Consider the following 21,199-nt stretch of genomic DNA (forward strand, 5'->3'; position numbering starts at 1 on the left):
AGCGATCAAGACAGAGCTGCTGCTGTGTGTGTGTGTGTGTGTGTGTGTGTGTGTGTGTGTGTGTGTGTGTGTGTGTGTGTGTGTGTGTGTGTGTGTATGTGTGTTTGTGCACGCACAAAATGATGACACACCTCCTCAAAAGATTAAAACACATCCCAAAATGGGGGCAGCAGTACCTCAGTTCACTAAGTCTTGGACTGGGACCAGAGAGTCACCAGTTCAAGACCCTTGTGGGCCAAAACATTGGGATTGTGAACTGGCAGTGGGAGGTGCCAGTTCACCTCCTGAGCACTGCCAAGGTGCCCCTGAGCAAGGCACCACCCCTCCATAAGCTGCTCATGGCGCACCCGTATACGTATATGATAATGTATTTTTGATAATTATTATTTTAAAAAGTGTCTCTAAACCTAAACTTGCTGCCTCTATACTTTAACTCACACAGCAGCCACAGACAGGATAAGCAAACTTTTAACTAAAAAATCAATTTAATGAAAAAAGTGTTTTCTGCTTAATGAAAATCATTTCTTTTGCTTGTGAAGATTCAATGATCTCTGAGCTAAAAGCATTAAATATATTCCTGCTCATCTGGGACCAGACATGAGCTTCAACTCGTGTGTTTTGCTGCCACAGACAAGACTGCACGATCTGCGCAAAGTTCAGTCACACAAAACACTAAAGGTCTGATCCGACAGCTTGAGGAGGGCAGTGTGTGTGTGTGTGTGTGTGTGTGTGTGTGTGTGTGTGTGTGGTGTAACTTCTGTCTGGTGAACACGAGGAATGCACAGATTCCATTCTCATTCATCTTTTATAGCCGTGCGTTCACACGTTCCAGCGCTCCTCAGATGGGTTTTGCATCATGCATGCTTCTTAGCTTAGAGGCTACATTTTAGCTCGAAACAGCGTCAAAAGATCTTTTTTAAAACGCTGGCTCATGCGGACACCAAGGTTGAGAAGCCGTGCCGCACAAACTGTGTCGTAATGTTGTGTTCATTGAAGTTTCGCATCGGATGAGGATGTGGGACACGGCATCATACAAAATTACTTCCCTCCATTAAAGAGGAGGAGGAACAGGAGGAGGAGGAAGGCTGCTGCTCTGTGTGAAATAGACGAGGTGATATGTGTGGAATGGATGGATCAGGCCATAAAAATGATCATTATAATTTACTGTAGCGGACGCTTGGTGCCCTTGCGATAAATCCAGAGCTGTAGGGGTTTGCAGTCAGGGCAAGTCTCTAAATCAGAGTAAATAATTGGTTTTGATGGTTTGCAAACGAATGAAGAGACACCTGAGATATGTCTAAGTCAGTCCACGCGTCACAAGTGTGTGCACGGAAAGAACCGGATTGGAGGCGCCCTGCATCAGATCACCTCATCTTCACACACATGGACATGTGGTCAAGTCCCGCCGCGTTTGCTACTCACAACTCAATTTAACGTCAGACAACAGAAGAAAAAGAGAAGAAAGAAAGTTTCTGAATTCTCTCATTCTGGGAGAAGAACCTGTTTTTGGATGTCTGCCTCTTCCCCACATATCTCAATGATTCAATTATTTTTTTGTAGTCTTGACCAACATTTTCTGATGTTTTCTTACTTTTAGTGTTAAATCTTCCAGCTCTGCTTATTTAATGCGTGTGTGGAGATGAGTTAATCTTTCTTTTTAATGGTAGATACATATTTGCTGATTTTCAGTTTTCCACAGCTGCATTATACATAAATATGGTATAATCTTTTCTTTAAAACACAGAAGGTGTTTTAAATAACTGTAAGACAGCCATTCAGTTCATGCACAATTAATGTTTTCAAGTGTTTTCTTTTTTTTTTTTTTTACCTCACTCTGAATAACTTTAATGGACACCCTTTTGGAATCAAGTCTTCAATTCAGTACTTAACATTTGCTGAGTTGCATTGGCCACTGAGACATTCACAGAGATCCTCTTCTGTGCCGTTTTTACCTGTGCTGTGTTTGCACTGCAATTCAGTAAACCTGAACTCTGAGTCCTTCGGCCCCACACTGGCTCCTTTAATCCAAATTAAAATCCGAATGACTTAATTTGTCAAATGCAAGGAAGCCCCAGAGGGAATATTGGGCTGTGGCCACACACATCGTCAGATACCATCTAAATGCTGGGAAGGAAATTAGTTTCCTTATTGGGGAATAATCTTTCCCCACTGATGAAATGGGTTTTTTTCCCTTCTAACCAGTAATGACAGACTGGCTCACAGAGGAATGCAGACACCATTAAAACCAAACCTTTCTCACAATCTGATGCTCATTCAGATGTCAAAAACCGAGGCTGGTGACGGTGATGTGTCCTGGATTGGGTTTAAACCAGTGAGAAATGGTTCAGAAAAGATGACAGCCACAGGAATCAGGAGTTCATAGTCTGTGTGCATCTTTTTCAGAGGATCAGAGACCGACAGTTAAAGAAATTCAACAGGATTTCAAGGATTTTAATTAGGTTGGATTGATTTCAGTTTTTGAAAGAACATTTCTTCCTGTCATTTGGAGAGAGAAGAGCGAGTTGTCGGTCCTGCTATGACTACCAGCTGTTAATGCTGGAAATGGTTTGGAATAAATGTTGCCTGAATATTCATTAGGCTGTACGGTGAGGTGATCGTAGCGTCTTTAAACAATCCACTCAGTGAAGGGAGGAACGTCTCGCCAATGGCACCAGCCTAGACCCCTGGTGGTCCTTCAGAACCCCTCCTACCCTTGGTGGTCTACTTGACAATTTGCGGCAAAGACACTTCAAGTCAGCAGTGAGTTTCTCATTTATGTTTCCTAAAGTATGTGTGTGTGTGTGGGGGGTGGGGGGGTGGGGTGAAGACTAAGGGATTAAAAGGAGGAGGTTATATTTGTTTTCTGGCTGTCCATCTCTGGGGGCAACAGAAGGAACAGGGACTATGGGATGGAGAGGATAAACGGCAGAGAGAAGCGGCAGAAAGCTACAGAGATTATAGAAGATGTACAGCTGACACCGTATCAAAGGGGAACAGTTCCCTGATCTTGACTAAGGTTTCTTTCAGAACATCAAATTATTACACGACACAGTGTAGGCAGTACAAAGCCGGCTGGTGCTGGTGCCCAAGTGTTTTATGTCACCAGAAAGTCTTTTCTGACGAGGCTTTCAGATCTCGATTCGTATCACCTCACAGAAGAGAAAAATAAGGTATCTGTGCAACCCCACAAAATTGGTTTAATTTATTTAAAGGGACATTTCAAATAGAAATTACTTACGTGTTCATTCCCACACTGATGGGAAGTCCATGTCTTAGTTCACAAACACAGTTTGTGACGCAAAAGCGTGAAAGAGGGTGAAAACCAAATCTTTTTTGGATTTCCAAAACAAAAAGTTCACAAAACCAGGTAATCAGTCTGAACAGGCTAACATATCCAATAGGGAGCAGGCAATCAGGCAGAATCAGTCGAACAAAGAACAGAAATGCTGGACAGTAGGATGAACGCGCAACAGTCTGGCAGAGAACTGAGGGCTGAGAAGAGTTTTATGTAGGCTGGAGACAGAGGGAAAGACGGGTTACAAGTGACTGAGACACAGGTGACCGAGACACAGGTGACCGAGACACAAGTGACCGAGACACAGATGACCGAGACACAGGTGACCGAGACACAGGTGACTGAGAGACAGGTGACCGAGACACAGGTGACTGAGAGACTGCAGGCACATCGGATTTCCTTCCGTGTCCCAATCTTTAGGGCTGACTGTTCACACTGTTTTTAGCAAGTGTCTCAATGCGATGTGGCTCTGTTCAGACGGGGCCACATTATCGGCCGATCGGACAGGTTGCTGTAGCAACGACGTCGGTGTGTGTAATGTGTGAGGTCATATAATTGTGACGGCGGCAACAACAACAACGACAGTGTTGTTAGTGTATTTGTGATATCACTGTCTGCTGGAGGTGGAGAAAACACACACACACACACACACATATACACACACCAGGTATCATCAACTTCTTCCATCACTTATTCGTACTTATTAGAGAATTCCAGTTTTATAAGTACAGTAATCCCTCGCACATCAACAAGCGTGGCTTCGCCTCATCGCAGATTTTTAGTAGGTAGTCACGTGAAACCGTACCGCACTTCCATGAGACACAAAAGTGCTTTAAACAGTCTATCAGAGTGTGGGAGGTCATACAGATAGAAGGTGGTTTAATATCAGTATGGGGAGGGTTCAGACACGATTAAATTACCGTAAATAATAAAATAGTTTGTCGCTGTATCGTTGGAATGTCGTTTTTGCGGGCGGTTCCTGGAACGCATTAACCGCGAGTAACGAGAGATTACTGTCGTATAAAGAGACTACAGCTCGCTCTGCATTGTGCAACCCTGGGATGTAGAGTGATGAATAAAGGAGCCTGTGTGTGTGTTAGTGTGTGTGTGTGTGTGTGTGTGTGTAAGTCTTAACTTTGTCTGTTCTTGCAGGGCAGCTCAATGCTTTTAGCCCCTGGCATCTGCACACTGTGTCTATTTACTGCCTCCCTGCAGTGGCCTTAAATAACAGACATCTGCAATCAGTCCATTCCTTTTTCTTTTTTTTCTTCTTTCAAATTCAGTGAGGATGAGGAGCTGACCAAATCAGGTTCCTGGTTTCAAACCCAGGAGCCTGTGTACACCAACTCATAGAGAACTCAGTCTGAAATGAGAAGTTGTGTTTGCATTTTATCCTGAGAAAAGCTTCTTTATTGTTCGCTCATAGTTTCAACATGCATGGAAGGATCTTTGGGGTTTTTTTATGATGTTTTCATCTTTTATGTCCATCGTGATAACACGATGCCAACAGACTCACCTAAACTGTGAATATCACCCAATTGGAACATAAATGTAAATGGTTGGTTGGGCTCATTTATTAGTTTTCTTTATTTTCCTTTGAAGGTTATTTTTCGTTACTCCCCAGAGCTCCACACACAATGTCTGTGTGTGTCTGGACTCTGGAGCTTTTTTTTTTCCAGGGATGAATGTGAAGCAGAGCTTTGCAGAAAAAAGAGCGTGTGCTCTCAGCTATTTCCTCAGATGAATAAAAGGTAAAGAAGTATTTCCTCTGGTCTTTTCCGTGTCGTAGTGGGTGCAGGTGGTTAACAGCTGGTAAGTCGCCTCCCTGGCAGGTCGTCTCTCTGCTGGAGCCGCTTCTCCGCTATGACATGAAGTTAATGCGATGGGGGTGGGGTTGGGGGGGGTAAAGGATGAATCCCGCCTCGTGAGCTGTCAGCAGGGTCAGAGCACTTTACAGCATGTACGGGAGATTTAACAGGGGCTCAGGTGAAGCATGATTCGTGTGTGTGTGTGTGTGTGTGTACAGTTTTAGGTACACTGGCATCTTTATTCCGTCTTTATGAATGCCTGTCTGTAAGCAGAGAGGTTCAGATAGACAGACTGTCTTCAGTGTTCTGTGTGTGCGTGTGTGCATTCCTGCGTATGTGTGTGTGTGTGTGTGTGTGTGTGTGTGTGTGTGTGTGTGTGCAAAAGAGAGAGAGAGTGATAAATGCTATTGATCGGATTTGACGATCTTACATGAAGCCGTCATCCAAACAGACTGCAGGTTGAGGTTCTAGATCCGTTTAGCAGAATGTCATCATGCCACAAAGATTATGAGCATTACACCCCAGTAAGGAGAATTTTTGTCTGCAGCACTTTTCCTTTCACGTCTCCCACTGTAGACGTCAGAGCATGAATGCACCTATTCTCCTTGAAAATGATTTTATTCCTTATGGCCAGTTACAGACACTTTCAAATCTTTCCAGAGAAGCGCCATCAGAAATATAGCAGGCCTCCACAAAGAAGTCAGGAAAGGTATAAATAGAAGCATTGGTCCCTGTTTCAAAAATTTGCAATAGTAAACAGTTTTAAACGAAGGGCTCCAATGCTCTGCTGAATCCCAAGGCTGCAAATCACTATGTACTAACATCTAATTTAAAAAGCATCGCTCAACTTCAGAGGAATAATCAACAGAATTTTGTTTACATGTGTATGGTAATTCAACGTCTGACTGTGACCACTGTGAATATGTTTCTGTATCTGATTAGAATTTACCGTCCTCCAGCACAAATCTGGATACCTTCTAGAACGTCTCACAAGTGATTATTCTAAGCGCTGTACTACAGTGGAATGTAGCCGCAAGAGGACACAAGCCAGTGTCTTATTGTGCCGGTCCCAAGCCTGGATAAATACAGAGGGTTGCGTCAGGAAGGGCATCCGGCGTAAAACTTTTGCCAAATCAAAGATGCGAATCAAACCTATGACTTCCATACCGGATCGGTCGAGGCCCGGGTTAACAACGACCGCCATCGGCGCTGTTGACCTACAGGGCGCCGGTGGAAATTGGATTACTGTTGGTCGAAGAAGGAGAGGAGGAAAGTGCGTTCGCTCGAAGAAAGAGAAGAGGAACACCAAGAGTATAGGACTGAGAGTAGGGACGTTGAATGTTGGAACTATGACAGGAAAAGGTAGAGAGTTGGTTGACATGATGCAGAGGAGGAAGGTAGACATATTGTGTGTCCAGGAGACCAGGTGGAAAGGTAGCAAGGCTAGAAGTTTAGGAGCAGGGTTCAAGTTGTTCTATCATGGTGTAGATGGGAAGAGAAATGGAGTAGGAGTTATCTTGAAGGAGGAGTTTGTTAGGAATGTCCTGGAGGTAAAAAGAGTATCGGATAGAGTGATGAGTCTGAAGCTAGAAATAGAAGGTGTGATGTTGAATGTTGTTAGCGGGTATGCTCCACAGGTAGGATGTGAGCTGGAGGAGAAGGAGAAATTCTGGTCGGACTTTGATGAAGTGATGCAGAGCATGCCTAGAAGTGAGAGAGTTGTCATTGGAGCAGACTTCAATGGACATGTTGGTGCAGGAAACAGAGGTGATGAGGAGGTGATGGGCAGGTTTGGTATCCAGGAGAGGAACGCAGAAGGACAGATAGTGGTTGACTTTGCAAAAAGGATGGAAATGGCTGTAGTGAATACTTTCTTCCAGAAGAGGCAGGAACATAGAGTGACCTATAAGAGTGGTGGTAGGAGCACACAGGTAGACTACATCTTGTGTAGACGGTGTAACCTGAAAGAGAACAGTGACTGTAAAGTAGTGGTAGGTGAGAGTGTAGCCAAACAGCATAGGATGGTGGTGTGTAGGATGACTCTGGTGGTGAGGAAGATAAAGAGGGCAAAGGCAGAGCAGAAGACGAAATGGTGGAAGCTGAAAAAGGAAGAGTGTTGCATGACTTTTAGGAAGGAGTTAAGACAGGCTCTGGGTGGTCAGGAGGTGCTTCCAGATGACTGGACAACTACAGCTAATGTGATCAGGGAGACAGGTAGGAGAGTACTTGGTGTGTCATCTGGAAGGAAAGTAGATAAGGAGACTTGGTGGTGGAATGAGGAGGTACAGGAGTGTATACAGAGAAAGAGGTTAGCCAAGAGGAAGTGGGACACTGAGAGGACTGAGGAGAGTAGACAGGAGTACAGGGAGATGCAGCGTAAGGTGAAGGTAGAGGTAGGAAAGGCCAAACAAGAAGCTTATGATGACTTGTATGCTAGGTTGGACAGTAAGGAGGGAGAGACTGATCTATAGAGGTTGGCAAGACAGAGAGACAGAGATGGGAAGGACGTGCAGCAGGTTAGGGTGATTAAGGATAGGGATGGAAGTCTATTGACAGGTGCCAGTAGTGTGATGGGAAGATGGAAAGAGTACTTTGACGAGTTGATGAACGTGGAAAATGAGAGAGAACAAAGACTAGAAGAGGTGACTGTTGTGTACCAGGAAGTAGCAAAGATTAGTCAGGATGAAGTGAGGAGGGCATTGAAGAGGATGAAGAGTGGAAAGGCAGTTGGTCCTGATGATATACCTGTAGAGGTATGGAAGTGTCTAGGAGAGGTGGCAGTAGAGTTTCTGACTGGGTTGTTCAACAGGATCTTAGATAGTGAGAAGATGTGCTGGTGCCCATTTTTAAGAACAAGGGAGATGTGCAGAGTTGTGGCAACTACAGAGGAATAAAGCTGATGAGCCATACAATGAAGTTATGGGAGAGAGTAGTGGAAGCTAGACTAAGGGCAGAAGTGAGCATTTGTGAGCAGCAGTATGGTTTCATGCCAAAAAAGAGTACTACAGATGCAGTATTTGCTCTGAGGATGTTGATAGAGAAGTACAAAGAAGGCCAGAGGGAGCTGCATTGTGTTTTTGTAGATCTGGAGAAAGCTGATGACAGGGTGTCCAGAGAGGAACTGTGGTATTGTATGAGGAAGTCTGAAGAGGCAGAGAAGTATGTTAGAGCGGTGCAGGACATGTATGAGGACTGTAAGACAGTGGTGAGGTGTGCTGTAGGTGTGACAGAGGAGTTCAAGGTGGAGGTGGGACTGCATCAGGGATCAGCTCTGAGCCCCTTCTTGTTGCTATGGTGATGGACAGGCTGACAGACGAGGTTAGACAGGAATCTCCATGGACTATGATGTTTGCAGATGACATTGTGATCTGCAGTGAGAGCAGGGAACAGGTGGAGGAGAAGCTAGAGAGGTGGAGGTTTGTCCTGGAAAGGAGAGGAATGAAGGTTAGCCGCAGTAAGACAGAGTACATGTGTGTGAATGAGAGGGACCCAAGTGGAAGAGTGAGGTTACAGGGAGAAGAGATCAAGAAGATGGAGGATTTTAAGTACTTAGGATCAACAGTCCAGAGCAATGGAGAGTGTGGAAAAGAGGTGAAGAAGCGTGTACAGGCAGGATGGAACGGGTGGAGGAAAGTGTCAGGTGTGATGTGTGATAGAAGAGTTTCAGCTAAAATGAAAGGAAAGGTGTACAAAACTGTGGTGAGACCAGCGATGTTGTTTGGTCTAGAGACAGTGTCACTGAGGAAAAGACAGGAGGTAGAGCTGGAGGTAGCAGAGATGAAGATGCTGAGGTTCTCTCTGGGAGTGACCAGGAAGGATAGGATCAGGAATGAGTACATTAGAGGGACAGCACATGTTAGAGGTTCTGGAGATAAAGTCAGAGAGGCCAGACTGAGATGGTTTGGACATGTCCAGAGGAGAGATAGTGAATATATTGGTAGAAGGATGCTGAGTTTTGAACTGCCAGGCAGGAGGCCTAGAGGAAGACCAAAGAGGAGGTTTATGGATGTAATGAGGGAAGACATGAAGGTAGTTGGTGTGAGAGAAGAGGATTCAAAGGACAGGGCTAGATGGAGGAAATTGATTCGCTGTGGCGACCCCTGAAGGGAAAAGCCGAAAGGAAAAGAAGAAGAAGTACTACAGTGGCTTTTTTAGTCCACTGGATCCACACAAGAAAAACATTTTACAGTGCGCCCTCGTGCATTCACGCATCAACGCTCGCGACTTCACCTCATTGCAGATTTTTGGTAGGCAGTCACGTGATACCGTACTCGCATTCTGTTGGATGACGGTATCCGGAAGTGCGCTCGGTTCCATGAGTCTCAGAATCCGGTTCACGGCAGTGTTAAAGTGAATCTAAGTGGAGTAGGACCAAATTTTAATATGATAATTATTTTAGGTTTTGTTAAAACTCAATAAAAAGCTGTTGTATCTACTTTTACAATTCCATCTTTATGCTATTAGGTTTTTGGACCAGACCGACGTTTCTTGTTTAGGAAGTGTGCGTCAAGTTTCTTGACGTTTTTTTTGTCACCCACCCAAAATGATTTTGTTACCTTTGGTCATTTTGACATCAGCCGTGATCGTATAAAGCACATGTGTCAGACTTAAGGTCCGTGGGACAAATGTGGCGAGAGCATAAAAGGTCAGAGTGTCTAAAAATATTGCTTTTAGGAAACGATTTGATCACGATGCAGTGATTAGACCCATATTAACTTTGACAAAAACCCACTGTAGTTAATGTTCTAACATGATGTTATTTTTCTTTATTCACTTGGATCGTTTGATCCTCTATTGATGTAGTTCTGTGGGTTTCATAACCTTACAAATTAAAAAGATTTCTTATAACAGAGCAACAAGAAAAGTTTTTTTTTTCTGTGTAACTGTAATGTTTGTAGCTTGAATGATAATAAATTTAGAGTTATGTAACATTAAGAAGGAGTTACATTTATTTTACATTATATTGAGTTACATTTAGTTTCATTTATTAACTAGTACAATGTACTGGAGGGATTACAAGAAGTTGGATAGATGGATTCACGGTGACACAAATTGTAAGTACTTGCAAAGTGGCCAACAGGAAATATTTTGGTGAGTTATATTCCTGTGACTCATTAAAGTGGACTTTAATAAACATGTATTGTAAATCTTGTATAACGTAGACTACTCCTTGAACGATCCGTGAGTCTCTTCTCGGGTTTGATAAGTTCCCATTTCCACGGCTCTGATTGGCTGAGCCTGAGGTGTCTTACCTTCAAAAAGCGGCGCCTGGCTTCATGACAGGCTGAGTCACGGGTGACATCATCAGAAAAGTTGGCGCACACACACACACACACACACACACACACACACACACACACACACACACACACACACACACACACACACACACTCACATGTCTGTTCACATCACACCTTTAGATGTTTCCATACAAGATCTAAAAACACTTTTGTCTCGTCATGAATTCCTTGGCCGACCTTGGTCTAATAAAAACAATGAAAACCTTTTAAAATGTAAAATTATCAGTTTAACCAAATCAGGAAAGTAATTTCTTTATTACACAGTCTGGGCTTTTCTTTTCAAAATTCCGTAATTTGTCCAAAAGCAAGCTTATTTTTCCATTACGTAATGGGGCAGCATGACCAAACACATCACAATAAAATAATAAATCAGACTGAGTAGACCGTCAGACTGGAACCAACAAGGGTCTTTGTGGGTGGGGGTGGGGTGGGGTGTGTTGTTTCAGGCAACAAGTGAGACATGATGTTTAAACAGGGAGTCGAGCTGCGGTAACAGATTCATGCATCTGAAGGCTTATCAGGCAGCAGTGCTGCACACACAGGAAGCCACCAGTCTCTTAACCACACATTTTAAACCTCTGGTTCCAAACAAGGGCATTGGTGACTTGACCATTAATGTGAGAGCTGCATATTTTAAGCAGAACTCAACTCAGCTTTAGTTAACCTTCTCTTCCATATTTTGCTCACTTCTTTACATTTTTTTTTTTTCAGATCAGGATGATCCCCTATCTGCCATCCCAGCGTAGCTACAAATCTCTTTTAAGCTCAGGTTTCAAACTCATAAGACATTTTTAGACAAAATGCTTCACCTCTAGTCTTGGAAAGTGGAAACATTTTCTCTGCATCTCAGTCTTGTCAGATTCTCGTACACTGTGGAGCAGTAGAAGCATCGTTTCAAATGTACAATGGGCTCATCAAGAACTCCTGACATGTGAAGAAAACACAGATTTCTCTTTGTGTTCAAAGCCTTTATGTTGAATTTCAATGTGAACGTCAGTGTGAAAACGGAAGCAGAAACATTGTCCGTGCCTTCACTTCTTTCAGCATGTCCGTGTGTGTCCACAGACACACACACACACACACACACACAAGCATGCAAACTCTCATTTAAATGAATATTTATAATGTGTGTTCTCATGTAATTTGTCACTGCACCGCCGCAGAGGGAATCTGCTGAGCTAATAGTTTGAAGTCCCTTTGGGATATGACCCAATCACACAAGATGAAATTAAATTACTATATCGTGTAAAACCATTAACTACTTTTGTAGCTGTGGTTTTATGTGATCTCATCCAACGATGACCGACGGTCCGTGTCCACGGGGTGAAGGAGGGTGTTGTAAAAAGCATCCTGCAGGTAATAACATCTCCTTACCGACTAGAGGTCGGTGATCTCCATCTTGCTTCCTTTCAGACGACATCGGCGTATCTCCTCCATCATCTCTTCCTCCATTCCTCCACTTTTCCTCAGCCTTTCTCTTAAGTGGACTAAACTGAGTTTCTTGGGAGGGAGATCAAATCCTGAGGATGGAGGAGCGATAAGGAGTGGAACAGTGAGGCATAGCCTGTCGTAGCAAAAGTCCATCCCTTGTTTCCATTTCCTCTGTCGATTACAGTGTTTGTCTTCTGATGGGATGGATGGCTGCTTGCTGCAACATTTGCACGAAGCGACTTCTCTCAATGGGTATATAATAGGACAGACTGACTAACAAAGAGCTGCTACTCGCTGTTCAAAAATTATGTCTTTGGTGACAAACGAAGGGAATGGAGAGAACAGCAAGATGTGGGGACTGCGTGAGTACAAGACATTTTTATTTAGAAAAGCATTCAAAATCAATAATGTTTTGTTTGTCTGACAGGACTAAAATATCAATAACAGGAAGAGTTTTTGGTAGAAGTGTCCAGATGGAGATAGAAATACCATATTAGTGCCAAAAGGTCTTAAAACAACATAAATAATTTTAATCCAAAAAGTCCTAAACCCACTAAATTATGAAAAAAAAAAACTTTTTTATAAAGCAACAGACATGCAGACTTTACCTGTGTATAATTAATTATATATATAAATACAGTAATCCCTCGCGCAGACGCGCAACAACACGCGTCTCCACGTAGTCACGTGATACCATACGCGCATTCTATTGGCTGTAGTTTTGTCGCTATATTGCGGAATTTTGTTTTTTGCGGGTGGTCTTGGAACGCATTAACAGCGAATAATGAGGGATTACCGTAAAAGTTACACAAACAACAATAAAGTATGAAAAGAAACACTAAAGTCACGAGAACACATGAGCTACAGCTTTATTCTTTGACAGAGAACGAAATTCGGTCACATTTGATGTTGTATCCATCCGCCAACAACGGTCTCATCTGATGTATCCATCCACCAACTAGTCCTGTCCTGGAACACGGGCCATATCTTGGATTTTCCTTATAGGTCTATAACTTGTGTAACTAGTATTTAGAGGTACTGCTGTACTTTTAATTATGTGACTTTTAACCAAAAACGGGGCAAATACTACTTTGATTCCAGGTATTTCATCGTATTTAGAAATCAGTTTACCCCCACATGAAAGACGACTTTACAGACTTCATTAGAAGTCACCCTGATTTTTAAGGTCATGCAGCTTCTTCATGGCTGCATTTGCATTGGTAATCAGAAACGGGCGGAAGATTGGTTTTCTCCTAGTTGTGAAGAATTGCCCACTTGAATGCATAACAAGTGACTTCAAAGAGAAGCAGGCATTAGTCAAGCTGTCTGCATGTATGTCTGCGTGGTCGTCCCTGAGTTATTTCAGCGCCTCGTGTCAGCAGGCCCCCCTCCCTCTCAGCTCTGCCGGGCGGGGCCCTGAAAGGCCACACTTGTTGGGAGCGGGATGGAGCGGTGAGGAACGCAGGCCACGACACAATCAATTTAGATTCCACCAGGAAACCGGGGCACTACCCCAGGGGGGGGAAACTCAGCCCCAGAGGGAAAACATTCCTGTCCTTCAAAATAACACTCACACCTCAGTCTATTTTTTCCTCTCCTGCAATGGATCACTTCAACACGCGCATCGTGATGAATACAGAGTATGCCTCTGACGGATGAATGCTGACTGGATATGTGCATTTTGAAACTCAATATCTTTAATATCCTCCGATATCATTATTTTCCTCCCTGCCTTGGAATAATCTCTGTCACACTCTGTGGAATGACTCAGATAGAGGAAGAGATAGAGCGACTAAAGAGATGAGTGTGATGATAACACTGGGGATTAATAACTTTTTGTCATTGTCTGTATGCCTGTCGTCTTTTCTGCTTCAGTTTCTTTCACGTCGGAGTGCCATATTGGCACAGTGTAACTGTTTTACCTACCTAGGTGTGTGTGTGTAGATAGTTATATTGCGCTGAATAAACTGAAATACTGTGTCTGTCTTTGATGGACCAGTTGGAGATGTCCGGACCAGCGGTTCTTCACCAGGCCAGGAGGGATCAGGTAGCGGATGCCTGTCGAGTCAACAGCGCATCCAGTCGCAAACGCCGAGTCCTGACGCCCGGGGACCTCAAACACCTGGTGGTCGACGAGGATCACGAGCTCATCTACTGCTACGTCCCCAAGGTGGCCTGTACCAACTGGAAACGCGTCATGATGGTGCTCGCAGGCCGTGGGAAATACAGGCGAGTCAGCTTTAATGGTAGACCCGGTTAGAGGTGGTTTGTCGAACGCCAGGTCCAAAAAAAAAAACTGTTGGGACAATAAAACTTCAGTAAAAGCATGACATGATGATTTCAAAATGCTTTTAACCTAAACACATCTAAAAACATCAAATATCTTTGTCGTAACACAAAGATATTTGATGTTACGACATATGTACTGTTGGGGCGGCAGTGGCTCAGTGGTAGAGTGGTCCAATGTTCTAAGATTGGCGGTTCAATTCCTGCTCCCACCCAAAAACACCCGGGGTGTGAGCCGAGAGTGGGAGGTTTCAGCTCACTTCCAGAGCACTGCCGAGGCGCCCTTGAGCAAGGCGCCATCTCCCTCACAAGTTGCTCATTTGGGGCACACCAAGAAGGAGCTGCCTACCACTCTACCTCCCGTTGCATGCTTACAGGCCCCCCCTGTGTGTGGTTGTGTGTATTACAGGAGCCTGCACATACTATAATATACGTATATATGCATGCATGCGATTGACAAACACTCCAAGAGTGTGCCTTAATTACCCTTTGGGGGTTATAATAGTATATAAAAATACAAACCTCAATGGTTTTCTTTGCAGTAGATGTTCAGTCTTAAAGTCATACCTGCAACATGGTTCTAAAAAGTTTTAAAGTTTTTTCATGTTCATCATTGTGCTCCATCAAGTTTTCAAAAGGTAATTTTTCTCCAACTTGTGTAACAACCATTTCAGAATGGGGAAAGTATCCTTACTATGGACGTTTGTCTCAATAGAAAGATGGGAATATAAATATTTTGTTGCTCTCTGTCCTGTTTCACAGTGATCCGATGGAAATCCCTTCAAATGAGGCCCACATTCCCTCCAACCTGAAGACACTGAACCAGTACAGTATTGCGGAGATCAACCACCGCCTCAAGAACTACCTCAAGTTCCTCTTCGTACGTGAGCCCTTTGAGAGGCTAGTCTCCGCATACCGCAACAAGTTCACCCTGAAGTACAACTCTTCTTTCCACAAGCGCTTTGGCACCCGCATCATCCGGCGCTACCGCAAGAATGCCACGCAGGATGCCCTCCTCAATGGGGACGATGTCAAATTCAAAGAATTTGCTGAGTATCTGGTGGACCCAGCTACACAGCGCGACGGCCCACTCAACGAACACTGGCAGACCGTCTACCAGCTTTGTCACCCATGTCATATCCACTACGACCTGGTGGGCAAGTACGATACGCTGGAAGACGATGCAAATTACGTGTTGCGGCTGGCTGGCGTTGGCGAATTCTTGCGCTTTCCGACCTATCCCAAGTCTACTCGCACTACAGATGCCATGACAGCCCAATTCTTCAGTAATATCAGCACTCAGCAGCAGATCCAACTCTACCAGCTTTACAAGTTAGACTTCCTCATGTTCAACTACTCCATGCCCAGCTATCTCCGGCTGGACTAACTGAGGTCGGAGCTGGGACTCTGAGAATGGCTGCCTTTGCTAAGGAGAGGCAAAGAAATGAGCGAAGGGTGGAATACTTTGGAAACATCTTTGATTTTAAAAAAAGTCATAAAAGGTTGGGGGTCTGACCTGAACAGAAAACCAAGTGATGAAAGGAGGAATGGTATTGCGTGCTTGTCTTGGCATAATAGGGAAAAATGCCCAGCAATGATTGAATAGGACTGTGGGCTTAAGGAACCAAACGCATGCAAAGACTACGTGTAGGTGAAGCAGGTCTTCAAGGCATTTTTTTAAAAAAAGAGGATTTTATCCTCAGAAACTTGAAGAGGGATTCTCCTGGTGATGTTCCCAACATGTTTAAACAAACTGCTGACAAATTGGGCTGATGCAGATTCAACAAATTGAACATCAGACTTGCACCTAACCAACAGTACATCACGGAATCTAGTCATATCTCACTCCTCCCAAGAATCTCAAAATTTTAAAACACTATTTATATACAATGACCCATTACCCTCAGCCTCATTAGATACCTTCCAAAGGGAAAGTGGTTCACCACCGACTCAAGGATACCATGGCAACTGACTTCACCTTCAAGACCTCCGAAACTAACTGTGGCGACATTCAGCCAGCAGTTGTGATGGAATGAGTTGTCACTGGTCTCCATCATTATGAACTCGCAAAAAGACGCCTCTTGCGTAAAAACCTGAGGACTCTGAAAACTCCTGTTGCAGAATGAAGTGTGGAAGTACTGAATAAATCACGGCCTGCAACACCAAGCATCCTTAACACAATGGTGAGAAAGTTACAGAGTGAATCTGAACCGAAAGAGAAGAAGGTCTGAACAGTTACAAAATTGTTAAAGGCACTGGATCTCAAAAACCCCACCCTGCCAGTCCTTCCACACCCCGCCCAGGAGCTCACTGGACACACCCCAGGGCAACGCCCACAAACCCCCTCTGCTCTGGCAACCAAATACGTGTGTCAGCAAAATGAAGACCTTTGTTGTCTTGCTTATTTTTTGTTCTTACTGTCTACGAAGCATTGCTGCGAGCAGCAATAACAACAACAAAAAATTATTTAAATTGCTTTGTTGGTTCCTAGGTGATGATTTTGGGGGAAAATTTTAAAGAAGCTGAATTGTCAAGAGTTTTGTTTGTTATATATATCAGTTCTTCACTATTCGACAGTACATTTCAATGTGTCACAGCATTTTACATTTCTAAATGGTTCTGCGGTACATTTCCGCCATCGTCCCTCTATGCGTCTATGCTGCTGTTGGTGTAAATATCAAGGATCTCCTGCCCACATGATAGAATCAGTTTGACAGATAGATGATTTTCAATTTGAGAGATGTTAGTTTTTCATTTCAATTTGATAATCAGGGGGAGAATTTACTTGATTGGTCATCTCCACTTCACTGTAAATATACATAAGGCCTGGTGGCGATGGCAGTGGGGGTATTGTAGCTACAAAACGTCTTCTTGTAGCTTTTGAGGTAGTATAGATGTGCATGTGTGTGTGCCTCTGTGTGTGGGTTGTAATGAGGAAACAACTTTATTTTTTTCCTCCTCCCCCCCCCCTCACACAGACATCTGCTTCTGATCAAGGAGAAAAGCTACTGGCCTGGCCTGTAGCCCCCGTTGTCACGCTCCTGCAGAAACAATGGTTGTATTCTCAGCTAGGCCTCCTCCTGTGAGGTGCACAAAAATACATCCACACTCAGCTTGCACCATTTAGCACTCCTGCTGATGCAGATGCCACGAAGCATCTTACTCAGCAGTTGTAGACGGTGGCACAGACGGGCAAGCACCTCTTAACACACTGGACGAGCCTCAGCTTAAACTACTCATTTAAGGCCCAGACTGGAAGATGAACGACTCACAAAGGACCTTTTAGTTTGCAAACAATTACAGAGGTCTTCTCCTTCCCTTCTTATTTTTTTTTCTCCATTCCAGCCACACTCTAAAAAGAGGGAAGTTAAGTGTCAACAGTAGCTGCCACTTCGTAAGGGAAGAAAAGCCTGCCTAAATAATGACGGCAAAAACAAACAAAAACCCCAACGGGAACCAAATGAGAGGCCTCCAATAAAAAAGAGTTTTAATTTCAAATTTAGAGCGCTTGTGTTCCTATTCTTCACCCTTCAGTCTGCCTGAATACACACCTGATTACTGCTTAGAACAGGAATATTTATGTTGTTTCTGGACGATGTCTGTCGACTGAATCACACAACTGTTGTTTCGTTGATGTTTCCCACTTTTGGAGGGGAGGACTGGATGATGTGATTTATGTTCATATATATATATATATAAATCACAACCAAATTTTTTTTTTCTTAATGTGAAGAATAATTTCATATCATTATCCGTTAAAATTGATAGTTTAATCATTAGGGGGGGGGGTTCTATTTGCTGCCTGTCAAAGTTGCAAAGAGCAACACATCTCAGGTACAGCCAGGAGTTGGTTTGCTTAGCTTAGCATCCATTGTTGTTACCCCATTCTGGACAATTAATCTAAATGATAACAGCGTGCTTACATGCTCAAAATGTCAATGCTAAAATGCTGACGGCCTTTTTTTTTTTTATCAGGAAAGGTATTTAATATGTTTACCAATCATAGTGGAGCATTTTAGTATCAATCAGTTTGTCAGATTATCTAACGTTCAGTGATTAGAAAATTATTTTAGGAGCGTTTTCACTCAATCTTGTCTTTATGAGAAGGAATTCTAACTGCTGGTTGTAGCTTCATAATAAACAAGCGTCTGTACGGAACGACCAACCTTCTCATTCCTAACTTGCAGCAGCAATTTAAAAAAAAAAACGTGTTTAGAAAAGGTTTTCTTTTAGAGACAAATACCTTAGAGTATTATCAAAACCAGCTTTTTTTGTTGTTGTTTTTTTTAGTTCTTTTCAGGAACCATACAAAAACAATATGATTCAGCAGAATAACTGTAATCTGATATCACCGTGACAGAGGGAACGGCTTCTGTGGAACTGATGTGTCTCACATATCATCCTGCAGGATGTTTTTTGTACAACCTAGAAATGATGTCATTCATACTGCTGTTCTTTAGCGTCAGATCAATTGATTACTGGAGTGGCCTCACATCACACACACACACACACACACACACACACACACACACACACACACACACACACGATTGTTTTGCTTCTGTGCCTTTCATTCATCGTGACAAGTTTCAGAGTGCAGTTTCTCTGAGGTCACTTGGGCCTTCCTCTGTATCAATACACACACACACACACACACACATACATGCATGCATGCACGCACGCACGCACGCACACAAACACACACAGACAGACACACACACACATCCAGTGATGATTTGCTTCTTTTCCTGAATGTTAACACACACCTCCACACACTTCTGCTCTTGTAATAATAGTGATAAAACTGTTGGGGCCGCTGGTGGTGGGCATACTTTTTGGATTCAGCACAGTGTAAAACATTAAATGCAGCTGAACTGGCCCAAGTGAAATACTTGTGACATCAGATGCTTCCGTGGGATGGACACACCTGCAGACATCCATGCAACCGCATCAAAAAAAAGGCAGAGGAGAGGCTCTCGGGTGGAGAATATATCTAAATCATTTGTCTTCTCTCAACATGATTCGTTTTTTTTTTTTTTTTTTCATGTTTTCATGAAAATCACGCGCAGAAACCAGCTTCAAATGTTTCATGTGTCACAAAGTGGAACCTTTTTTTTTTTTTAATTCACATTTGTTTTCTCACACTAATGCTTGTACCCACCAAAGCAACCACTGAGATCTGGGAATGTGACAACATCACCACCATATCGCCCCTAAAGAAATCCTATGTGTGTGTGTGCTGTTGGCTAATATGAATCATAGTACTCAAGACAAGAATGGAGAATTAATTCAACATTATTTCTTTAATCTGTATGATTTTTCCATCTCTATCAAATAGTGTTACTGTAGCTGTTAGCTGTGAAACTGGAACTACTGTATTATAAACCTGTACTGTATTTAAACCAACACCCACACATTTAGAGCAGTAGCATTTATCTCTATTAAGGAAATAAGTATAGCTGTTGTACATGATTTTGAATGCATTACGTAAATATTTGGTGAGGTATTATGCCAAAATAGACCATAATACCTCACCTAGAGCAAGGTAGGAGAGACAACCTGCTGGCTTGTTTACATCCTGATGGATGATGCAGGCTGCCTCCATCATGTGTTGTTGTCATGTTCCCGTAATCCCAGGAGTGACGCTGGTGAGCGCGGTGTTATGATGGTAAATAAAGGTGAATAGAGGACAATGGGGTGAAAATATTGTGATGAAGTGAAACCAACATGTGTTGTGATGATCTCAGCTGTTTTTTGAGAAGTTCCATAGTTGTTTACGGAGTCGTGATCACACCTACTTGGACACGTAAATCTAGTCCACATCAGCGCGGCTGTGACCTCAGTCGTCCTCCACGTGTCAGGGTCACGCCGGCTGTGATCAGAGTGTGTCGGTGTGTGTATGTTGTGCCAGAACATGTATAGTGTATGTGTGTGTGTGTGTGTGTGTGTGTGGCCTTAGAGGACTCCATGATGTCTGCACCTGGATTTATCGCTACGGTTTCTGTGTCGGCGTGCCTCACATGCTGTAACTACAAGTGAAGATGGTGGATGATGGCTGCATGAGTGTGTATAGGTGGCCTTAGCACGCCTGTGTGTGAGTGTGGACACTTTGTGCTGTACCCGCTCTGCCTTAGAAGGAACGTCTCTGAGGAGGAAGAGAATCTCACGCAAACAGGCGGCATTTATTTATTTATTTATTCCCAGACAACAACGCATACTCCTTCCTTGCTATTTCCATGGCAACACACCTAAACTTTCTGTCTCTCGCATTTTTCCTCCCAGGACACCCTTTCACTGTTTTTACTTACTTTCAGCTTGCACTCATGGAAATCATGAATAATTGACTGTGTACTGTACACTGGGTGTGAGAGTGGTGTAGCTCCTACAGCAGCTCAACCTGCAGTTCATCTGTCTGATGTTTTCACAATAAATTAAAAGTGAAACTGCCAGAGTCTCTTACTAATTATTTCACGTGTGGGTGTCATATACACACTACAGAACACAGAACGCATCTGCCAATGGTCGTTGACCCACGAACTACAAAGAAGCGGAAACACCGTTCAGAACAAGAAGGAAGCCGTGACTTCTTCTCACCTCGCGCTCGCCGTTACACTTCACAAGTTAGGACACATTTTAAAGTCAATAGCAGTCTAGCAAAGCGACCATTACCATTTCAATAATCAATATAATCAGTTGAGTTCCCTAAGATCTGTTCACAGATGGAGGATATTTTGTCTCTCGTCTGACTCCCTTGTTGGAGGATCTTTGAATAACTTCTATTTATAGTTAAAGTCTATTAAACTGATCCAATGGACAGGGATATATTAAACTGAAGCATCTGCACACTTGTGTGTGTGTGTGTGTGTGTGTGTGTGTGTGTGTGTGTGTGTGTGTGTGTGTGTGTGTGTGTGTGTGTGTGTGTGTGTGTGTGTGTGTGTGTGTGATGGAAATGAAAATGCCAGAGGAAAGCGTTTTGTGCCAACTGCATCCCGAAGGATCCTTCACTACTCCCTATATAATGGATAAAATGCAGATAGAGGAGCAGTAAACCGAGAACATTGGTTGCTTAAGAATGATT

The 21,199-nt window shown here is 43.4% G+C and overlaps 1 protein-coding gene across 2 annotated transcripts in view; it reads left to right on the forward strand.

The window, feature by feature from the left end:
• Positions 1-20,568, forward strand: part of chst11 (carbohydrate (chondroitin 4) sulfotransferase 11) — a 73,946-nt gene extending 53,378 nt beyond the window's left edge. For both annotated transcript variants that reach the window (XM_068307483.1, XM_068307484.1), the window contains exons 3-4: positions 13,835-14,064; positions 14,884-20,568. In XM_068307483.1, the coding sequence (XP_068163584.1) occupies positions 13,835-14,064; positions 14,884-15,508 (855 nt within the window). In that variant the 3' untranslated portion in view covers positions 15,509-20,568. The remainder of the gene's footprint in view (positions 1-13,834; positions 14,065-14,883) is intronic.
• The last annotated feature ends 631 nt before the right edge of the window (positions 20,569-21,199 follow it).

The sequence above is a fragment of the Antennarius striatus genome, chromosome 22 (genome assembly GCF_040054535.1).
Source record: "Antennarius striatus isolate MH-2024 chromosome 22, ASM4005453v1, whole genome shotgun sequence".
Classification (NCBI taxonomy): domain Eukaryota; kingdom Metazoa; phylum Chordata; class Actinopteri; order Lophiiformes; family Antennariidae; genus Antennarius; species Antennarius striatus.